This window comes from Bos indicus, chromosome 11 (assembly GCF_029378745.1).
Source record: "Bos indicus isolate NIAB-ARS_2022 breed Sahiwal x Tharparkar chromosome 11, NIAB-ARS_B.indTharparkar_mat_pri_1.0, whole genome shotgun sequence".
NCBI classification, from domain to species: Eukaryota; Metazoa; Chordata; class Mammalia; order Artiodactyla; family Bovidae; genus Bos; species Bos indicus.
The window spans coordinates 49,139,566-49,156,216 of NC_091770.1; the positions used below are offsets into that span (position 1 = coordinate 49,139,566).

At 52.5% G+C, this 16,651-nt stretch overlaps 2 protein-coding genes across 2 annotated transcripts; both read right to left on the bottom strand.

Moving 5' to 3' along the window:
* Nucleotides 1-1,848: 1,848 nt before the first annotated feature.
* Nucleotides 1,849-10,510, bottom strand: VAMP5 (vesicle associated membrane protein 5). The gene is made up of 3 exons (XM_019970329.2): nucleotides 10,361-10,510; nucleotides 2,769-2,906; nucleotides 1,849-2,295 (listed from the first exon to the last, which is right to left on the bottom strand). The coding sequence occupies exons 1-3, from the start codon at nucleotides 10,361-10,363 to the stop codon at nucleotides 2,086-2,088; spliced, it is 351 nt and encodes a 116-aa protein (XP_019825888.2). The 5' UTR covers nucleotides 10,364-10,510; the 3' UTR covers nucleotides 1,849-2,085.
* Nucleotides 10,511-12,933: 2,423 nt separating this feature from the next.
* VAMP8 (vesicle associated membrane protein 8) lies at nucleotides 12,934-16,193 on the bottom strand. Its single transcript, XM_019970330.2, has 3 exons — nucleotides 16,045-16,193; nucleotides 14,620-14,775; nucleotides 12,934-13,376 (listed from the first exon to the last, which is right to left on the bottom strand). The coding sequence occupies exons 1-3, from the start codon at nucleotides 16,045-16,047 to the stop codon at nucleotides 13,233-13,235; spliced, it is 303 nt and encodes a 100-aa protein (XP_019825889.1). The 5' UTR covers nucleotides 16,048-16,193; the 3' UTR covers nucleotides 12,934-13,232.
* Nucleotides 16,194-16,651: the final 458 nt, after the last annotated feature.

A 16,651-nucleotide genomic window follows, 5' to 3' on the forward strand; every position in this document is an offset into this window, starting at 1 on the left:
GATGGTGGTGAGCCTAGCAGAAGTAACATGCACTGTGAAGGTACTGCTGCTGCTAAGTCACTTCAGTCGTGTCTGACTCTGTGTGACCCCATAGATGGCAGCCCACCAGGCTCTCCCGTCCCTGGGATTCTCCAGGCAAGAACACTGAAGTGGGTTGCCATTTCCTTCTCCAATGCATGAAAGTGAAAAGTGAAAGTGAAGTCACTCAGTCGTGTCCGACTCTTAGCGACCCCGTGGACTGCAGCCCACCAGGCTCCTCTGTCCATGGGATTTTCCAGGCAGGAGTACTGGAGTGGGGGTGCCATTGCCTTCTCCATGTGAGGGTACAGTTCCATACAACTGGAGGGTTTGTTCTTGTTTCTTTTTCAGTAGCCCTCACTCCCCCTAACAAGGAACTGCTTCTGTTATACACTTAACCCTGAGTTCCTCTTCCCACCTACACTTGAGTTTGAGATGCAGTTAAGTAGGAGAAGGCAATGGCACCCCACTCCAGTACTCTTGCCTGGAAAATCCCATGGACGGAGGAGCCTGGTCGGCTGCAGTCCATGGGATCACTAGGAGTCGGACACAAGTGAGCAATTTCCCTTTCACTTTTCACTTTCATGCATTGGAGAAGGAAATGGCAACCCACTCCAGTGTTCTTGCCTGGAGAATCCCAGGGACGGGGGAGCCTGGTGGGCTGCCATCTACGGGGTTGCACAGAGTCGGACACGACTGAAGCGACTTAGCAACAGCAGCAGCAGCAGCTCAAGCAGTGGCTGCCCTGCTTCCCAGGTCTTGGTAGGACCTTTCCTTCTTACTTGGCCTTTACCCAATGTTCTTTCCTGGTGTCCTGAAGACACTGCCTCCCTGGCCCTGTGCAGTCCTAGAGCTTTGAAAAGCCCGAATTCTTTCCCATAGGGCAAACTCCAGGCCATCCTTTGTGACTCTGCACCTTACAGCATCACATAGGAAAAAGCCCTTCCCTTTTCCTGCCACCTGCTACATACGTATGGGCTTCCCAGTGGTAAAGAATCCGCCTGCCAATGTAGGAGATGCAGGGGACTTGGGTTCAATCCCTGGGTTGGGAAAAGATCCCACGGTGTAGGAAATGGCAACACACTCCAGTATTCTTTCAGGGGAAAAATCCCATGGACCGAAGAGTCCATGAGGTAGCAAAGAGTCAGACACAACTGAACAACTGAAAATACAGGCATGCCGCATCTGTAATCTGGTGTAGAGCCTGAGGAAGAACTTGGGGGCAGAAACTAGAGGAGGTACCCAAGGGGGAAGAGCCTCTCTGAAGATGAGAGCCTTGTGAGATAAAGATCATGGGAGTGCCTTCCTCTTTGTCATCCTATGGGTCCTCTGAAGAGCCCCAAACTCAGAAGAATAACAGATTTCATCCTTAGGAAGACAGACTTAGAGGGCACCAGTTGAAGGTTCTGGTTTGGGGGCTGTTATATCTTTACACCTGCACCCTAGAGGGATCTGTCTGTAAGATTGGATCAATGAGGAAGGGAGAAGATGTCACCTCCCAGGGCTGAAGTCCTTTGGGACTTTCTGTTTTCTAAGTAGCCATGGGGGTGGAGGCAGAGCAGGATGAACCAATCTGAGGATCTTCAAACACACACATCTAAGTCGCTTCAGTCATGTCAGACTCTGTGACCCCATGGACTGTAGCCCGCCAGACTCCTCTGTCCATGAGATTCTCCAGGCAAGAATACTGGAGTGGGTTGCTGTGCCCTCCTCCAGGGATTCTTCCCAACCCTGGGATCAAACCCGCATCTCTTTTGTCTCCTGCATTGGCTGGCGGGCTCTTTACCGCACCACCTGGGAAGCCCTCAAACACACACACACATACACCAGTTTTTACACAAACAGTGGTTTTTACTAAGCTCCAGGTGGGGCTGGCTTGGCATGGCCAGTGCAGCAGGTTGCCCTCAAGGGCCAGTCTGTGGTATGATAGGAAGTAACCAAGGTGCACACATTGAGGCTGCCCTCCATGTTCACTGGGGTGGCTCAGAGGGGAGCAAACTCCAGGATTCTCTGAAGACCAGAAGTGGCCAGTGTGGCTCTTCAGCCTCTTTTCCAGGCCCTGCTGGGTCATTCCCCAGGCCCCAAGGCAGGGCCTGCATCCTGGACCTGTGGGGCGCTGCTGCCCTTGCTGCTTTGTGGGAGAAAGATGACCAGCAACACAATCAGGAGGATGAGCAGGGCAATGCCCACTGCCAGCCCCATGTAGATCCGGCACCGGGCATTCTCCCAGCGCTTCTTCTGGGCCAGAGTCTTGGTTGTCTTGCTGAAGGCTGAGCTCTGCAGATACCCCCCAGACACAGGGTGGGAGTTAGGGGTTTCCCCAGAGCCCCAGACCACCTCCTACCAACCCCATCCCCACAAGGGGTCTCCTTATCTCCTTGCTCAGCCTCCCCAACCTGTCAGCTCCCTTTCTCCACAAAGCCTGTCTCGGGACCCTCCCAGCCTGACTCCTGGTCTAGACACTGGTGTAGTCCTTGACTCACAGCCCTGAGGGTTCACTCCCAGTTAACAATGCCAGTCTTCAACCTTTTAGGACGATCCACAGCTTCAAACCAAGGCCTTCATCCTTCATGAGGCCTCCCCACCCATTGCCAGCTGGGCTAGGGGGCCCTCAAGAAACCCACACTGGCCTTTGGGTAAGCGTCAGGCCCCACCCATGGCCAGGAGAGCCCTGGACACAGTCTGAGTGCTCCCTCCGAGGGTCCCTCCTAGCCTCTCCCTCTCCCTCTCTGCTTCCCCAGGCCTCACACCATGTCCAGGAGTTGGTCTGAACGCTGCTCCAGCTCCGCCAGCTTCCCGTCACGCTCCAGGACCTTGTCGAAGTTGTTGAGCATGATTTCTGTCACCTCATCCGCCTGCCGCTGGCATCGCTCCAACTCTTTCCCTGCCTGGGCACCAAGCCCAAGGTCAGGGCTATGTGATGCCCCCACGTGGCCCTCATTTGGCCATGAGACCCAGAGGCCTCCTTGCCCCCAGTGTGTGTGTGTGTGTGTGTGTGTGTGTGTGTGTGCGCGCGTGCGCGCGCAGTGTATGAGTAAGGGGAACAGCATTATAACAGCATTATTCACATAAGGGTCTGATATGTGCTGAATGAAGGGCTGGTCTCTTGGGGTGTATGGCTCACCTTTGGTTCCCCGCTACAATGCCCAAGAAGGCAGGTTCTAGGTCAGCCTTGACTTCCAGCATCTCAGCTTCGTCTAAGGTGCCCCAGGATGAGACCTTCTCAGGACCTGCCCACCCTCCCACAAAGCAGACACTCGGCTCACGCGTTTGAAGTGAAGTGAAGTGAAAGTCAATCAGTCGTGTCTGACTCTTTGTGACCCAGTGGACTACAGACCGCCAGGCTCCTCTGTCCATGGAATTCTCCGGGCAAGAATACTGGAATGGGTTGCCATTCTCTTCTCTAGGGGATCTTCCCCACCCAGGGATTGAACCTGAGTCTCCTGTACTGCTGGCAGATTCTTTACTGTCTGAGCCATCAGGGAAGCCCCACCTGTTCTAGGATGGCCTCAACTCAGTGTGCACCTGCCTTGGGATTTCCCACTGGCCTAAAGAGGTGCCGAAGAACAAGCAACTGAGCTACTTGGCCATACCAGACAGGGAGGAGATCCAGCCCACAGAGCTAGAGAGGTCATTTTGGACCACCACATCTCATATAGCCTCTGCCTAACCCCATAGACACACACTCAGATTAGATCTCCCTTCCTCCCTTCCCCAGCCTCTGACTGGTCAGGCCAGTTCTGCCTCCTGGCCTGACCCTGCTCCGCATCAATGCTCAGAGTTGACTCCCTGTCTGCCTGGGAGCCTTGGCCTTCCTGGTCTCTGGCCTCCAGCTTTTCAGCTATAGCCGAGGTCTTCTCTGGGATTCAGCTCTTGGATTTCCCAGCCTGGGCAGCAGCCTCATCTGACAAAAGAATCCGGTTCATTTCAGAGGACTGGGAAGGGAGATGCAGGGTCCAAGCTGGGGGAGAGGTCAGGAAGAGGAAGAAAGCATGGGTCACAAGCAAGGAAGAAAGTCGGCTTCAGATACATGCACCGGCAGAGACCCATGGCAGGAGGCTGGAGTCCAGAGACATGCTGCCAGGAGGAGATGAATCCCAGCGGATTAACAAACCACAGCAACTCCCTCCTCTCCCAGCCCAGTCCCCCAGAGCCCAACCCTGTTCTCATCTCCTCCCCACAGAGCACGGGCCAAGCTCACACTCCTGCCAGACTATATTGCCCATTGTCTGCAGCAGACATTTCAGCATTTGACTGAATTCCACTTAAAACCAGAAAAAGGAAAGGGATCTGGTGGTCACAGAGGGCCACCTCCTACTCAGAATCCCCATACAGGATCCTCGCAGCTGCCTTGCACATAACCTCCAAGCATTCCCAGTATATGAGTCCTCTCTCCCCAACTGGACCACAAGCTCCTATGTGGAGGGCAGGGGCCAGTGTCCTGCCTTTGTCTGCCACCAGCCTGGGGACCCAGGAGGCCAGCGCACAATGCTGACCATCACAGGGAGTCAGTGAGTGGGCCAATTATAACTTATCCAAATGCAACTCTGATGCTCAAGTTAGTTACCCCAGTGTATTTCTCTAACCCAGCAGGAGTTTCGAGGGGGCAGGCATCTGAAACCCAAGTAGGTCAATATTTACTCATGAGCTAGAAAAGCAGCCTGTTTCGAAAGGGGGGCCAGCAAACCACAATAGAAGGGTACATTCGGACTCGGGGAAGCCATAGTTGGGGAATGAGGAAATATCATGAAGAAAGCTGAGAAGTTGTACTCATCTCTATCTTTTCCTGAGTCAACCACCATCACCACTATTATTACGACTATATGAATAATCAGCAAGTCTCCGTTACTTGGGCTTCCCCTGTGGCTCAGCTGGTAAAGAATCTGCCTGCAATGCAGGAGACCTGGGTTCGATCCCTGGGTTGGGAAGATCCCCTGGAGAAGGGAATGGTTACCCACTCCAGTATTCTGGCCTGGAGAATTCCATGGACTGAACAGTCCATGGGGTCACAAAGAGTCGGACACAATTGAGCGGCTTACACTCCGTTACTTGGAGTCTCTCACATTCAAATGGTCCAAGGCATGCCTACATTCAAATAGTCCAAGGCAAAAACCTGGGAAGGATTCAAAAATGAGAACCAGGGCTTCCCTTGTGGTTCACTGGTAAAGGATCTGACTGCTGATGCAGCAGACACGAGTTCAATCCCTGGTCCAAGAAGATCCCATATGCCCCGGGGCAACTCCTGCGCCTGCGCTCTAGAGCCCATGAGCCATAAGTACTGAAGCCCATGTGCCCTAGAGCCTGTGCTCCGCAATAAGACAAGCCACTGCAATGAAAAGCCCACACAGCACAACTCAAGAGTAGCCCCAACTCTTGGCAACTAGAGAAAGCCCACACACAGCAACGAAGACCCAGTGCCGCCAAAAGAAAAATAAATGAATAAATAAAAACTATTAAAAAAAAAAAAAAAGAGAGAGAGAACCACTGCTAGAAACTGGAACGCTGCACGTCATTTTTTTTCCTATTCTAAATGCTACAGCTGTTGTTATCTTATTCTCCAGCATGGGGTGATGTTGGGTCACATTCTTCTGGAGAGCTGGCTGTGCCTCCCACTGTAAGCTGCACTCTCCATCCCCCAGTGGCAAAGTCAGGCCTGTCTGGAGCCTAGATGGGCTCAGGCCTGAAGGAACACATTCACTCCAGGGAACACACAGGCCCGAGGTTCAAGTCTCTGGGCCTCCTTGGCGTCTCTCAAGCAGAGCAGAAAGGACACTATATGCATGAGTCTCTGCCGGCAGTGATTAAAATAAAGAACTGTGGGATTTAAAAGGAGATAAGAGACCAGAGGGCAGGCTTCCTGCCACACAGAACTCAGCATAACACTTGGCACACAGTGGATGCGTGGAAAATATTTTCTGAATGAGTTGGGGCTGTTCTTGAAAAGATGGCTATAGGCTGGGGGAAAGAGATGTATATGGTACAATCAGAGGAGAGTGATGACTTCACACCATGAGATACTAATAGAGAGTGTTGGAGTTGCGGACAGACAAGTGATTCCTGAGAACCGAGATGGACCAGATAAGGTGGAGCTTGGACACTCCTGCCACACGCAGACAGAAACATACTCCAGACAGAGGTAAGGGTGGAGGGGCAGGGTGGGGCCTGAGAAAGCAGCAAAAAGTCAAGAAGAAGTGGGACTTCCCTGCTGGTTTAGTGGTTAAGACTTGACGCTTCCACTGCAGGGGACACAGGTTTGATTCCTGGTCTGGGAACTAGGATTTCACATGCAGAGTGAGGTAGCCAAAAAAAAAAAAACAAGGATGCTCTCCCAAAGGGAGAGATGGATGGACCAAGAACTAGTGTAGGTTTCTGAGCCTGGAGGAGAATTTCTGTGTTGGTGGTAGACTGGCACGGACGAAAGTGAGATAACTCAGGCCAGAAGCCACTGGAAGGCATGTAGAAGTGCCATCAGCAAGGGTATGTGGAGATGTCCGGAGGCTGGGGGAGGGTGGAAGGAGAGAGAGGGAGGGTGAGAGAGGAAGGAAGTGTGAGAGGCACCTCCAAGAGTGGCGGGCGGGTGGGGTTGAGGGACAGAGGGTAGTAGTTACAAAGGAAATTGACAGACCGTTTTCCTGTGTGCAGAATATGCCTCCTTCATTTCTCAAATCTCCCCTCAGGTTTTTCCGGCCAGAAACAGCTGGTTCCTTGGAAAAACAAAGCTCTCAAAAAACCTCCCGTTCAAACGTTCCTGTCTGCCCTTTTTCTTGGTTAGTGCTTACGAAACCCTAGGCCAGCTGTCACGGTTGTCATCCTTAGAGAGACCCACCCAGGCAGTGACCTGGGGTATCAACTCCTTCCTGGGTCAGTTCACACCTGAGCTCAGAGCTTAAGAGCTGCACCCTGCATTATAGCCGCCAGCACCTTCAAACCCTGCCTCTGCTGCTCAACAGCTGAGCGACTGGGGACATGACCTTTCTGACCCTCCCTTCCTCATCTATAAAGTGGTAACAATAACATTTCCCACATTAGCTAAGGCATGTGATGTATTAGAAATAAAATGCCTAGAACAATTCCTGAATGCTCAATAAATAACAGCCATTATTATTGTTATAAGGTCACCTGGAGAAGGGAATGGCAACCCACTCCACTATTCTTACCTGAAGAATTCCATGACAGAGGAGCCTGGTGGGATTTAGTCCATAGGGTCTCAAGGAGTCAGACACAGCTGAGGGACTAACACTTCATATATTGCTATAGCCCAATTTTCCCTAGTTTTTTTTTTTTTTAGCTGTCAGATCCCAGGAACCACACAATACTTGTGGTTAATAAATCCTCTTTGCCGCAACTACCGAAGCCCACACGCCTAGAGAAGCCACTGCAATGAGAAGCCCACATGCCGCAACTAGAGAGTAGCCTGCGTGAAGCAACAAAGACCCACCATGCTCAAAAAAATTTTTTTAATAAATAATAAAATAAAATAATAAATAAATGAATCTAAAAAAAATTTTTTTTAATAAAACTCAAATCTTTTTACAAAATACACAGCCAAGCAAGCTCTTCCCTATGGCCAACTTGTTCACATAATTGTTTCTAACCTATATATAGAACTTGACATGGGCCTTTGATAACTTACATCTAGTGCATTTCCATCAGGCATTGCAGGCTGTTGAGAAGGTTTTACATCTTGACAGTAATAACAGCTCCCAATCAATGGGCACATACTCTGAGCTAAGCACTGAGCTGCTAGCTGACTGCTCACTTTATCTCGTTAAAGCCTCACAACATAACACTGAGAAAAGTAACCCTATCCCAGTTTTATAAGAAACCGAAGCTCAGAAGGGTTAAATCACTCATCCAAGGTCACAGAGTCAGTGAATAGAAGATCTGGGAGTTGAACCGACTTAGACTCCAAGGATCACATTCTTAACCGTTGTGTTAAACTGGATGGTGGTAAAGGGAGGTCAAATGCTTTAGCTGACTGGCTAAAGACACATCAGACCTTTTGATGCTGCTGCCACTGCTGCTGCTAAGTCACTTCAGTCGTGTCCGACTCTGTGCGACCCCATGGACTGCAGCCTACCAGGCTTCTCCGTCCATGGGATTCTCCAGGCAAGAACACTGGAGTGGGTTGCCATTTCCTTCTCCAATCCATGAAAGTGGAAAGTGAAAGTGAAGTCGCTCAGTCGTGTCTGACTCTTAGCGACACCGTGGACTGCAGCCTACCAGGCTCCTCCATCCATGGGATTTTCCGGGCAACAGTACTGGAGTGGGGTGCCATTGCCTTCTCCCTTTGATGCTGCCAACTCAATTTATGTGCAAATGAGGAAGGCCCGTGGCTCAAAAACCCGAACTGTTTGCACAGTGCATAAGTGAGGACCATCTACAAGATGAATGAATCAAGTCATTCCCCACTCAGTTTCTACCTTTCGCATCACTATTTCATTCCTACTCTATTATTCCCTGTACTGGTTCACCATGACTAGCAAGGGAAATGCCCAAGAAACACTTATTAACTGAATGAATCAGCAAAGAAAAGAAAAGGACCTCCCTGGTGGTCCAGTGGTTGAGACACGGATTCAGTCCCTGCTCTGGGAGGATTCCTCATGCCTCAGAGCAAACAAGCCCATGCACCCCAACTACTGAACCCCACACACCCTAGAGCCCATGCTCCGCAACAAGAGAAGCCATCACAATGAGAAGCCTGTGCACCACAACTAGAGAGTAGCCCCTGCTTTCCCCAGTTAGAGAAAAGCCTGAGCACAGCAACAAAGACCCAGAGCAGCAAAAAATAAATAAATAAACATTAAAGAAAAAAAAAGGAGAAGAAGGGAAAGGAAGAAGGACCAGGTAGGGAAGGATCAGATGGGAAGAAGAAAGGGAAAGTGCGAGGGTGGACAAAGGGGCAGGAGTGAGAGAAAACACAGAAGGGAAGGGGCCAGGAGATGGTTGGGAGAAAGATCAAGTCTCAGGCTCAGATCCACTACTTGCCTGAGATGAACCTGTGAGAGTCCCAGAGTTTTCCAGTACTCCCCAATAAATGATCCCATCCTCAGCCTTCACTTCAGGAGTTTCCTCTTCTCACCAAGTGCTAAGGGCCAGCTGCAAGCCCATCCTAACCCTGCCTGATTCCTTGCTCTGCATGCTGGGAAACGGGCTCCAGGCTCTGTCCCATTCTCCAGGCCTCCCTCGGTTTCCTGGCCCAGCTTTAGAGCTCATTGCTACCTTCCTGCCCGGCTTCCTCTTCCTGTCTCCAGTTCCCTGGAGATGAGGCCATCTTGGCATCTCAACCCCCAGCCAGACCACATCCATCACACCTCTGCTGCTTCTCCATGGCAGGATCTTTTTTTTTTTTTGGCTGCACCATGCAAGGATCTTAGTTCCTTGACCAGGGATCAAATCTATGCCCCCTGCATTGGGAGGTCAGAGTCATAACTGCTGGACCACCAGGGCAGTCCCTGCATGGCAGAATTTTAAGGCACTAAGCCTGCTTCCTGCTGGACACAACTTCCTGTGAGTTCCAGAGAAGGGGAGAAGCGACTGACACCACCTGCTTCTGACACCTTTGCCTTGGAAATGACAAGCAGGGACAGAGGCCAGAGTCTACAGCACAGAGTAGGGGATGACTCAACTCAAGAATGTGTCCCTTAGGTAAGGCTTAGAAGGGAGTCAAGCTATGCCCCACTAATAACTTCCGTGGAAATTTTATTGTAAACATCTTCCTTTCTCTTTCCCCAGGAGAAGGAGTTTGCCCTCCAACACCCTGCCACAGGACTGGCCTGGCCTCTACCACCCCATCTGCTCAGGTTTCCAACTCCTGGGCCAGACTTGGCTCCTCACCGCCCCAGGAAGGGCTGCAGAGGTCATCATATTACCCACCACTTCTCAGGAGCAGGTTCTGAGCGCCAGACAGATCTCTGCCATTGTATCTCCTTCAACCTCCTAAGGACCCAGCCAGGCAGGTACTTCTGACCCCACTTCACCATGCGGAAAAAGAGGTTCAGGGAGGCTAAGTGACTTGCCCCGGGGTCACAGAGCGTGTAAGTGGCCGCCACCAGGACGTCAGCACGGAGTCTCACTCCGAAAGCCAATGCGTAACTGCTCCCGCAAGTCCCGCTCACTCACTGGGCGCGGGGCAGCCAGGACCGGCAAGCTCCGTACTTTCCCTCCCGGGATGCACGCGGGGAGCGAAGGGTCCGGACGGGTCCTGGCTCCCGGCCGGCCGTCGTCACCTCGCCGGGGAACGGGCGCGGGTCGCGAAGGACGCCCCCGCCCTTGGACTTCGGACTGCCGCCCCGCACCCTCACGCTCGCCCTCTGTCCCCTGCCCTGCCCCGGGCCCTCACCATCGCCGCAGCCGCCTCGCCCGCTCCAGCTCTTCTGCCCAAGTGGCCGCAGTGCCAGGGGCCCGGGAGGAAGCGGAGGGCGGGGCGGGGCCTGCCCGGAGAGGGCGGGGGGCGCGCCTCCTCTGAGCGGCAACGGAGACCGGGTCAAATCGAAAGCTGCCGGCTATGGCTCCCGGGATCCGGGCACAGCGCCTCTCGCGGGGCTGGCGGCGCCCGGCTTGGGAGGATTCCCCTGCATCGTGAAGTGGGGGCTCCACCTAATCAGCCTGGTGTCAGATCTACACCTCAGGAGTCCTGTGTATGAAATGGTCAGAGTGGAGTGGGCTCGGGAACGCGGGCTCAACGGGTCCTCTCTGGAACTGCATCCAAATCAGGCAGAAGAGTTCACCTGGAGTTCACCTGGACAGGCATCATTTGTTCATTCAACAGGCGCTCGAAGGAGCGCCATTGTCCCGCGCTGTGCTAGGGGACTGGAGATGCAGAGAAGAGCCCGGCCAGTGTCCCTGCCACCTTAGTGAGTGCAACTCACCCATAACCAAAAACCGACCCCCACCCCTCCAAAGTTCTGAAACTGAATAAAGTTTATTCACAATAAGTATCATGAATGCACTGCCTGACACTGGATAGTACATTTGTGTGTGTGATAGTTGCACGGTCTGTGTCTGATTCTTTTCGACCCCATGGACTGTAGCTCACCAAGCTCCTTTGTGGGATTCTCCAGGCCAAAACACCAGAGTGGTTAGCCATTCCTTTCTCCAGGGGATCTTCCTGATCCACTGATCAAACCCAGGTCTCCTGCATTGCAGGCAAATTCTTTACCATCTGAACCACCAGGGAAGCTCAGATTGTACATTTGAAAAGGGTTGATTGTATGTTTTGTGAATTTCACCTCAATAAGACAGACTCCAGTGGGGAAGGTGCTAGCCCTAGCTTTTTATTTCCCCTTCACTGCATGGGCCATGGCAGCCCTGCCCTGAGGGGATGCGCTTCCTCAGTTGGAAGATGAGGGAGGCTGGCTTGTCTGTCTGTCCAGAGCCTTCCTGAGTTGAATCTGTCCATCTTCACCCTCTCCTTTAACTGCTGCACAGAAGCCAACACCAACCAGTTCTCTACCTGGCCTCATACCAACCCAACATCTCAAATGTGGCCCCTCTTGAGGAAGGGGGTGTTGACTTCCCTCTCCCAGGTTGAGGCCCCTGTGAGCAGACCCCACCCTCACCCTGGAAGGTCTAGGTCCCACTCACCCCAGTTGCTTGGACCTTGAGTCTAGGAGTGGACCGAGAAGGGAGAGGATGGACATGATGGTGACCAAGACTGCCCCCCCACGGGCTCTTCGGTGCTTTCCTCCCTTCCTAGTTTTCAGAGCATGCTTCTAGAACTGGATTGGCCAGTACTAGTCCCCAATCCTGTCTCTCAACCCCGCCCCTTCCAGACTTCTTCCCCCAAACAGGGCAGAGATGACAAGAACCCTCCCCCCAAACCAAGATGCACTGGGCACTGGAGAGAGTAACAGTGATGGTGGGACCTGGTGGGGAGGAGGGAGGCCCAAAGACAGAGAGGGCCATTGTCCAGGAGGGGAAGGAAAGCCACAGGCCCTGTCCTGTGACACTGACTGTATCCAGCCACGCGACACGGTGAGAGATGCTCACCCCCTCAGGACTGCTAAGACCCAGAGGCTCTGCTAAATTCCAGAAGGACAGTGGCAGACAAAAGACAAATAGAACTTGCAGAACCACAGGAGAAGGAAGAGCAATTAGTTCCTCTACCCTCCCCCACCCCTCCCTTCCAGACTACAACAGGGCCATGGAAGAGAAATGCCGATGATAGTGGGGTAGGAGGGTGGGAGGAGGGGAGGATTTAGATTTCTAAATGCTCTGCCTAGGAACACTGCATGTCTCAGCTAACATTTCCAGCAAAAAGTAATTTTTAAAAATGGCAAGGGGCTTCCCGGGTGGCTTGGTGGTAAAGAATCCACCTGCTAATGCTGGAGACACGGGCTCAATCCCTGATCCAGGCAGATCCCACATGCCACAGAACAACAAAGCTTGTGTGTCACAACTATCGAGCCTGTGCTCTAGAGCCCAGGAGCCGCAACTACTGAAACCCAAAGGCCCTAGAGCCCATGCTCTGCAACAAGAGAAGCCACTGCAATGAGAAACCCGCACACCGCAACTATAGCATAGCCCTTGCTTGCCACAACTAGAGAAAAGCCCACTCAGCAATGAAGACCCAGCACAGCCAAAAATTTACAAAAAAAAGAAAAAGAATGAAAGACAATGGCAAGATGCAGAGAGGACACTTAGGAGTTTTATATACCACCCTAAAATGCTGGGAAGGCCTTGAATTTTCCATACTCCAAGAGTTCCAGAAAATTCCTGCTCTTGAGACCCATGATGGAATGAGGGGCGATAAAAAACAAACAGAGTTTCCATCTTTCTTCTCCAATCCTATGCTCTCTACCCCTCCAACAGCTTGGGCCTCCAATGGGAGAGTTCTGCCAGAAAGTGTCCTGGGGAGAAATGAAATAGAAGGGCCAAAGGCACAGTGGAAAGGGAGAAAGGACCTCACACGCATAGGGATACCGAAAGGTCTTTATTGCCCACTGGCCACCCTCAGTTCCATCAGTTTTCCAGCCATGTGCTAGGCCCTCTGGGTCTCTCCAACCAACTCTGAGGACCCCTGAAATGCAGCCACAGTCCAGCTCTTTCTTTCTGGGGACCAAGATGTTCCCTGGGGCAGACAGGGGGCTTCAGAGTGCGGGGCGGCAGGATCGAGCAGCATTCCACATGAAGAAGGACAGGAGAGAGGGTCCCCCTTGGCATGCACCAGGGAAGATGGCGGCCGAGGAGGAGGGCAGGGAGGGAGGGGTTCCCTAAGTTGGGATGGCGCCAGTGGCAAAAAGCACGATGAAGAGGATGATGATAAAAACAATCACACAGATGAGGACAATCATCTTCACGTTCTTCCACCAGAACTTCCGAGCCACCTTCTGTGACGTCGTCTTGAAGTGCTCTGACTGTTGGGGATAAGGCAGACAGAGACCCACATGCCGTCCATCTAAATATTGAAGTGCTAAGTGGAGGTAACAGATTGCTAAGTAAGACAGCTTACGTCCTCCTATCTTGACAAATGTACCTTCAGAACCATCTGGTGGGCCAAGTTCAAATTTAGAATTCATGGTCCCCTGCCCTCCCCCTTCTTTTCTCACCCCTGCCCTGCCCTCCACACTGGGCTTTTGACACGTGCTTCTACCCAGGCTTGTGACAAGGGCAGCACAACCTGCCCTTAGGAGGGCAGACAATCGGGCTGAGGGGGTCCCGGCTCCAGGGGGACATATCTTCCTGATTCTATGGCTTCTGGCCCCATGAGGACTGCTGAAGCCAGAGGAAGGGGTCAGGGCAGTACAGGGGCTGGAGTTAAGGGTAAGTGTCCTTCCTTCTCCCAGCATGAGTTGCAAAAATTGTTTTCTTGGGCCCTGCTCGCCAGATCAGGCTGAGGACAGAAACATTAAGTCTCCAGAAGTTAAATGAGCAATACTCAAGATTACACGCAGGACTCCAAAAGCCATGTCAGTCTCTCCCTGTGGACATGGAATCTTAGGCTCCAGCTGTCTGCTGAACATTAGAGTCACTCCTTCCCTGAGCAGCTGGCTTTGGCCTCTAGCTGGAGAGACAGGAGAATATCTAGCCAGATGTGTAGGAGATATTATTCTAGCCTTCAGCTAGCAGAAGAGCCTGGGATTAAAGATTTTTACTGCTCTTCCCAGCTTCTTTTTAAAGCCGGCTCAGCAAGACTCTAACAGTTTTTCACCGCCTGCCTAAAAACCTTGGGGAAGGCCAACGGCCCTAAGAGGATGTTCTGGGGCCAATATTTTTGCCCTGGGATGGCCAGATCCAAATGAGAGTCAAGGGCAGCCTTCAAAAGGAAAGTCAGTTTCATAGGAGAGAAACCTAAGAAAGCACAGGCAGACTGAGCCATCCGTCTCAGAAAATGCCTCCATGGATCCACCCCCGCACCCCCAAATCTGTCATTAAACCCAATTCCAATCAGTGGAGTACAGCAGTATCAGAAGTGGGGCCTCAGCTCACGTCAATTCCCAGCACACATGAAAAGACAGACTTCCCTCCTTCACTCTGCCACCATGATCACCACACCCCCAGTAATCTTCCTTCCCCTTTTTCCTCTCATCCCCTGGGAGTGAGTGCGGGGTGGGGGGGAGCTCCCCAGGGGGTAGGGTGAGGGGCTCCCTGTCATCTCACTGTGGCTTCCAGATCCTCTGTCTTGTTGCGAAGGTGGTCCAGGTTCTCTCCCCGGGCCAGGATCCGCTCCACATTCTGAGTCATGATATTCTTGACCCCTTCCACTTCATCCCTGAGGTTCCGCACACGGTCATCTCCTCCTCCACCACTGGCCTCCTGGGCGACCACACAAAGGGTTAATTAGGCCAAGAGTTGGAGGGACTGAGATCCAGACTCAGAGGCCAGAGGAGGGGGAGGCCTGAGGTGGACTTTAGCTTTTTGCAATGCTTGAACTGTTTGCAAAGAAAATGTTTTTCTGTAGAACTCGGGTAATCAAAACCAAATGCCTTTATAAGCCCCAGATGGTGAGAGCCATCCATGTTAGGAGACAGACAGGACCCAACTTCTTTGTGGATTCTCAGGGCCCTTGACAGAACAAGAAGCAACCACCAAACCCCTCTCCACTGCTTCCTTGTTCCTCAGAGAGGGTAAGAGGAGACAGCTGAGCCAGTACTTCCCAATGCACAGCTCCACCTCTATGTAAGAAATTCCCAGGTCCCACAGGTCCTCATTAAAAATGCCTGTGCTGGGCACGGACCACCCTCACCAAGCCCACCCTCTCTCTCAGACAGTGGCTGGAGAGCTGCTCCAGCCTCCTGGGCAGCCTGATAGCTGTGGCAACCAGGCTCCAAGTCCCTCACAAGGCCCCAGGAGAGAGAACAGTTGGGCCACAAACTTCTGCTTTCCCCACCACTTGGCACCACGCGCAAGCACCAGGCCATGGCCTGCTCAGGCAAGTATAAAAAAAAAACAGACAGCCTTGGCGTTGGGGGAAATGGAGGGCAAGTCCTCCCAGGCTGTAGCCTCGTCCCCAGGCTTCATGATAAGGTTTTTGAACAGGGAGGGGAAAACACTGTTAAGCTCCTCCCTCCCTGACCCACTCGACTTCCAGAAACAGATCAGGGGTGGGGGTCGAAACTGTCGCAGAGAACCAATTTCTGAGTCTTTTACAAACCCTCAGCTCTCTTCCCCCGGGGTGGTAGATTCCTTGGACTCAGTAGAGAGACAAATTCTTTGGGTTTCTGTACAGGGATAAAGTGAGAAGTAGAGGGGGATTCCAGCCGATAGGCTGGGCTCTGCCTTCGGAACCGCACAGGCACAGCCCAGGAATGTCACAAAACCCGCCGGCCGGCAGCGGCTGGAGAAGGAGATGAATTAGGTTCCAGCCACCCGAAGCACCAAAGCCCACTCCAGATCAGCTCAGGGGTCAGGAGAGGGAGGGAGCAGAGAAGGAGCAGGAACACCCACCCAGGCAGCTCAGACCTATTTGCAGCCAAGCTGTCAAAGAAGAAACTTCTCTGGCAGCCGCTGGCCCAGCCCTTCGACTTTGCCAACCAACTTTCCTTGGGTAATCCCCGGCCCCTTCTTCGTTTCCAGCTCTCTCACCATGTTTCCAAGCAGCTCGGGCCTGCCGGCAGCTGAACTCGTTGACTACTCGGTTTCCTCCCAGGCGGCCGTCGGTTCACTTCCTGCTTGTCCAACTTTCAGCCCGCCCCCGCCAACCTCGCATCCCAGCGGCTCCGGCCACACCTCGCTCAGGTTCTCCAGGTAGGCGGGCACCCTGCGCTGCCCTCCCAGTCTCCTCCGGAGCCGGGGCTTAGGCTTAAAGCGACAGGGTTCCCGGGCACCACATTTCTTCTCACTTAGAAACAAGAAAAGATCAGGCAGCCCTCCTTGGTTTCCGGATGTAAAAAGGCAGCCGTCTCCTTTTTAAAATTTTTTATTATTTTTTGGGGGGTCGCACACGCAGCATACAGGCCCTTAGTTTCCCAACAGGGCTCGAACCCGCGCCCCCTGCAGTAAAGCGAAGAGTCAACCACCGCAGGGCTAAAGAAGTCCCTCACTTTTTTTAAAAAAACGTTTTTATAATGTCCTCAGTATCTGATCCCCAATTGTTAAAGAATAAAATCAGCCCTAAGCACTCTGTCAGACCTTGTTCATGTGGAAACAGAACGCAGATATGAACATTGCTTACTGGACAACCCTTGTTCCC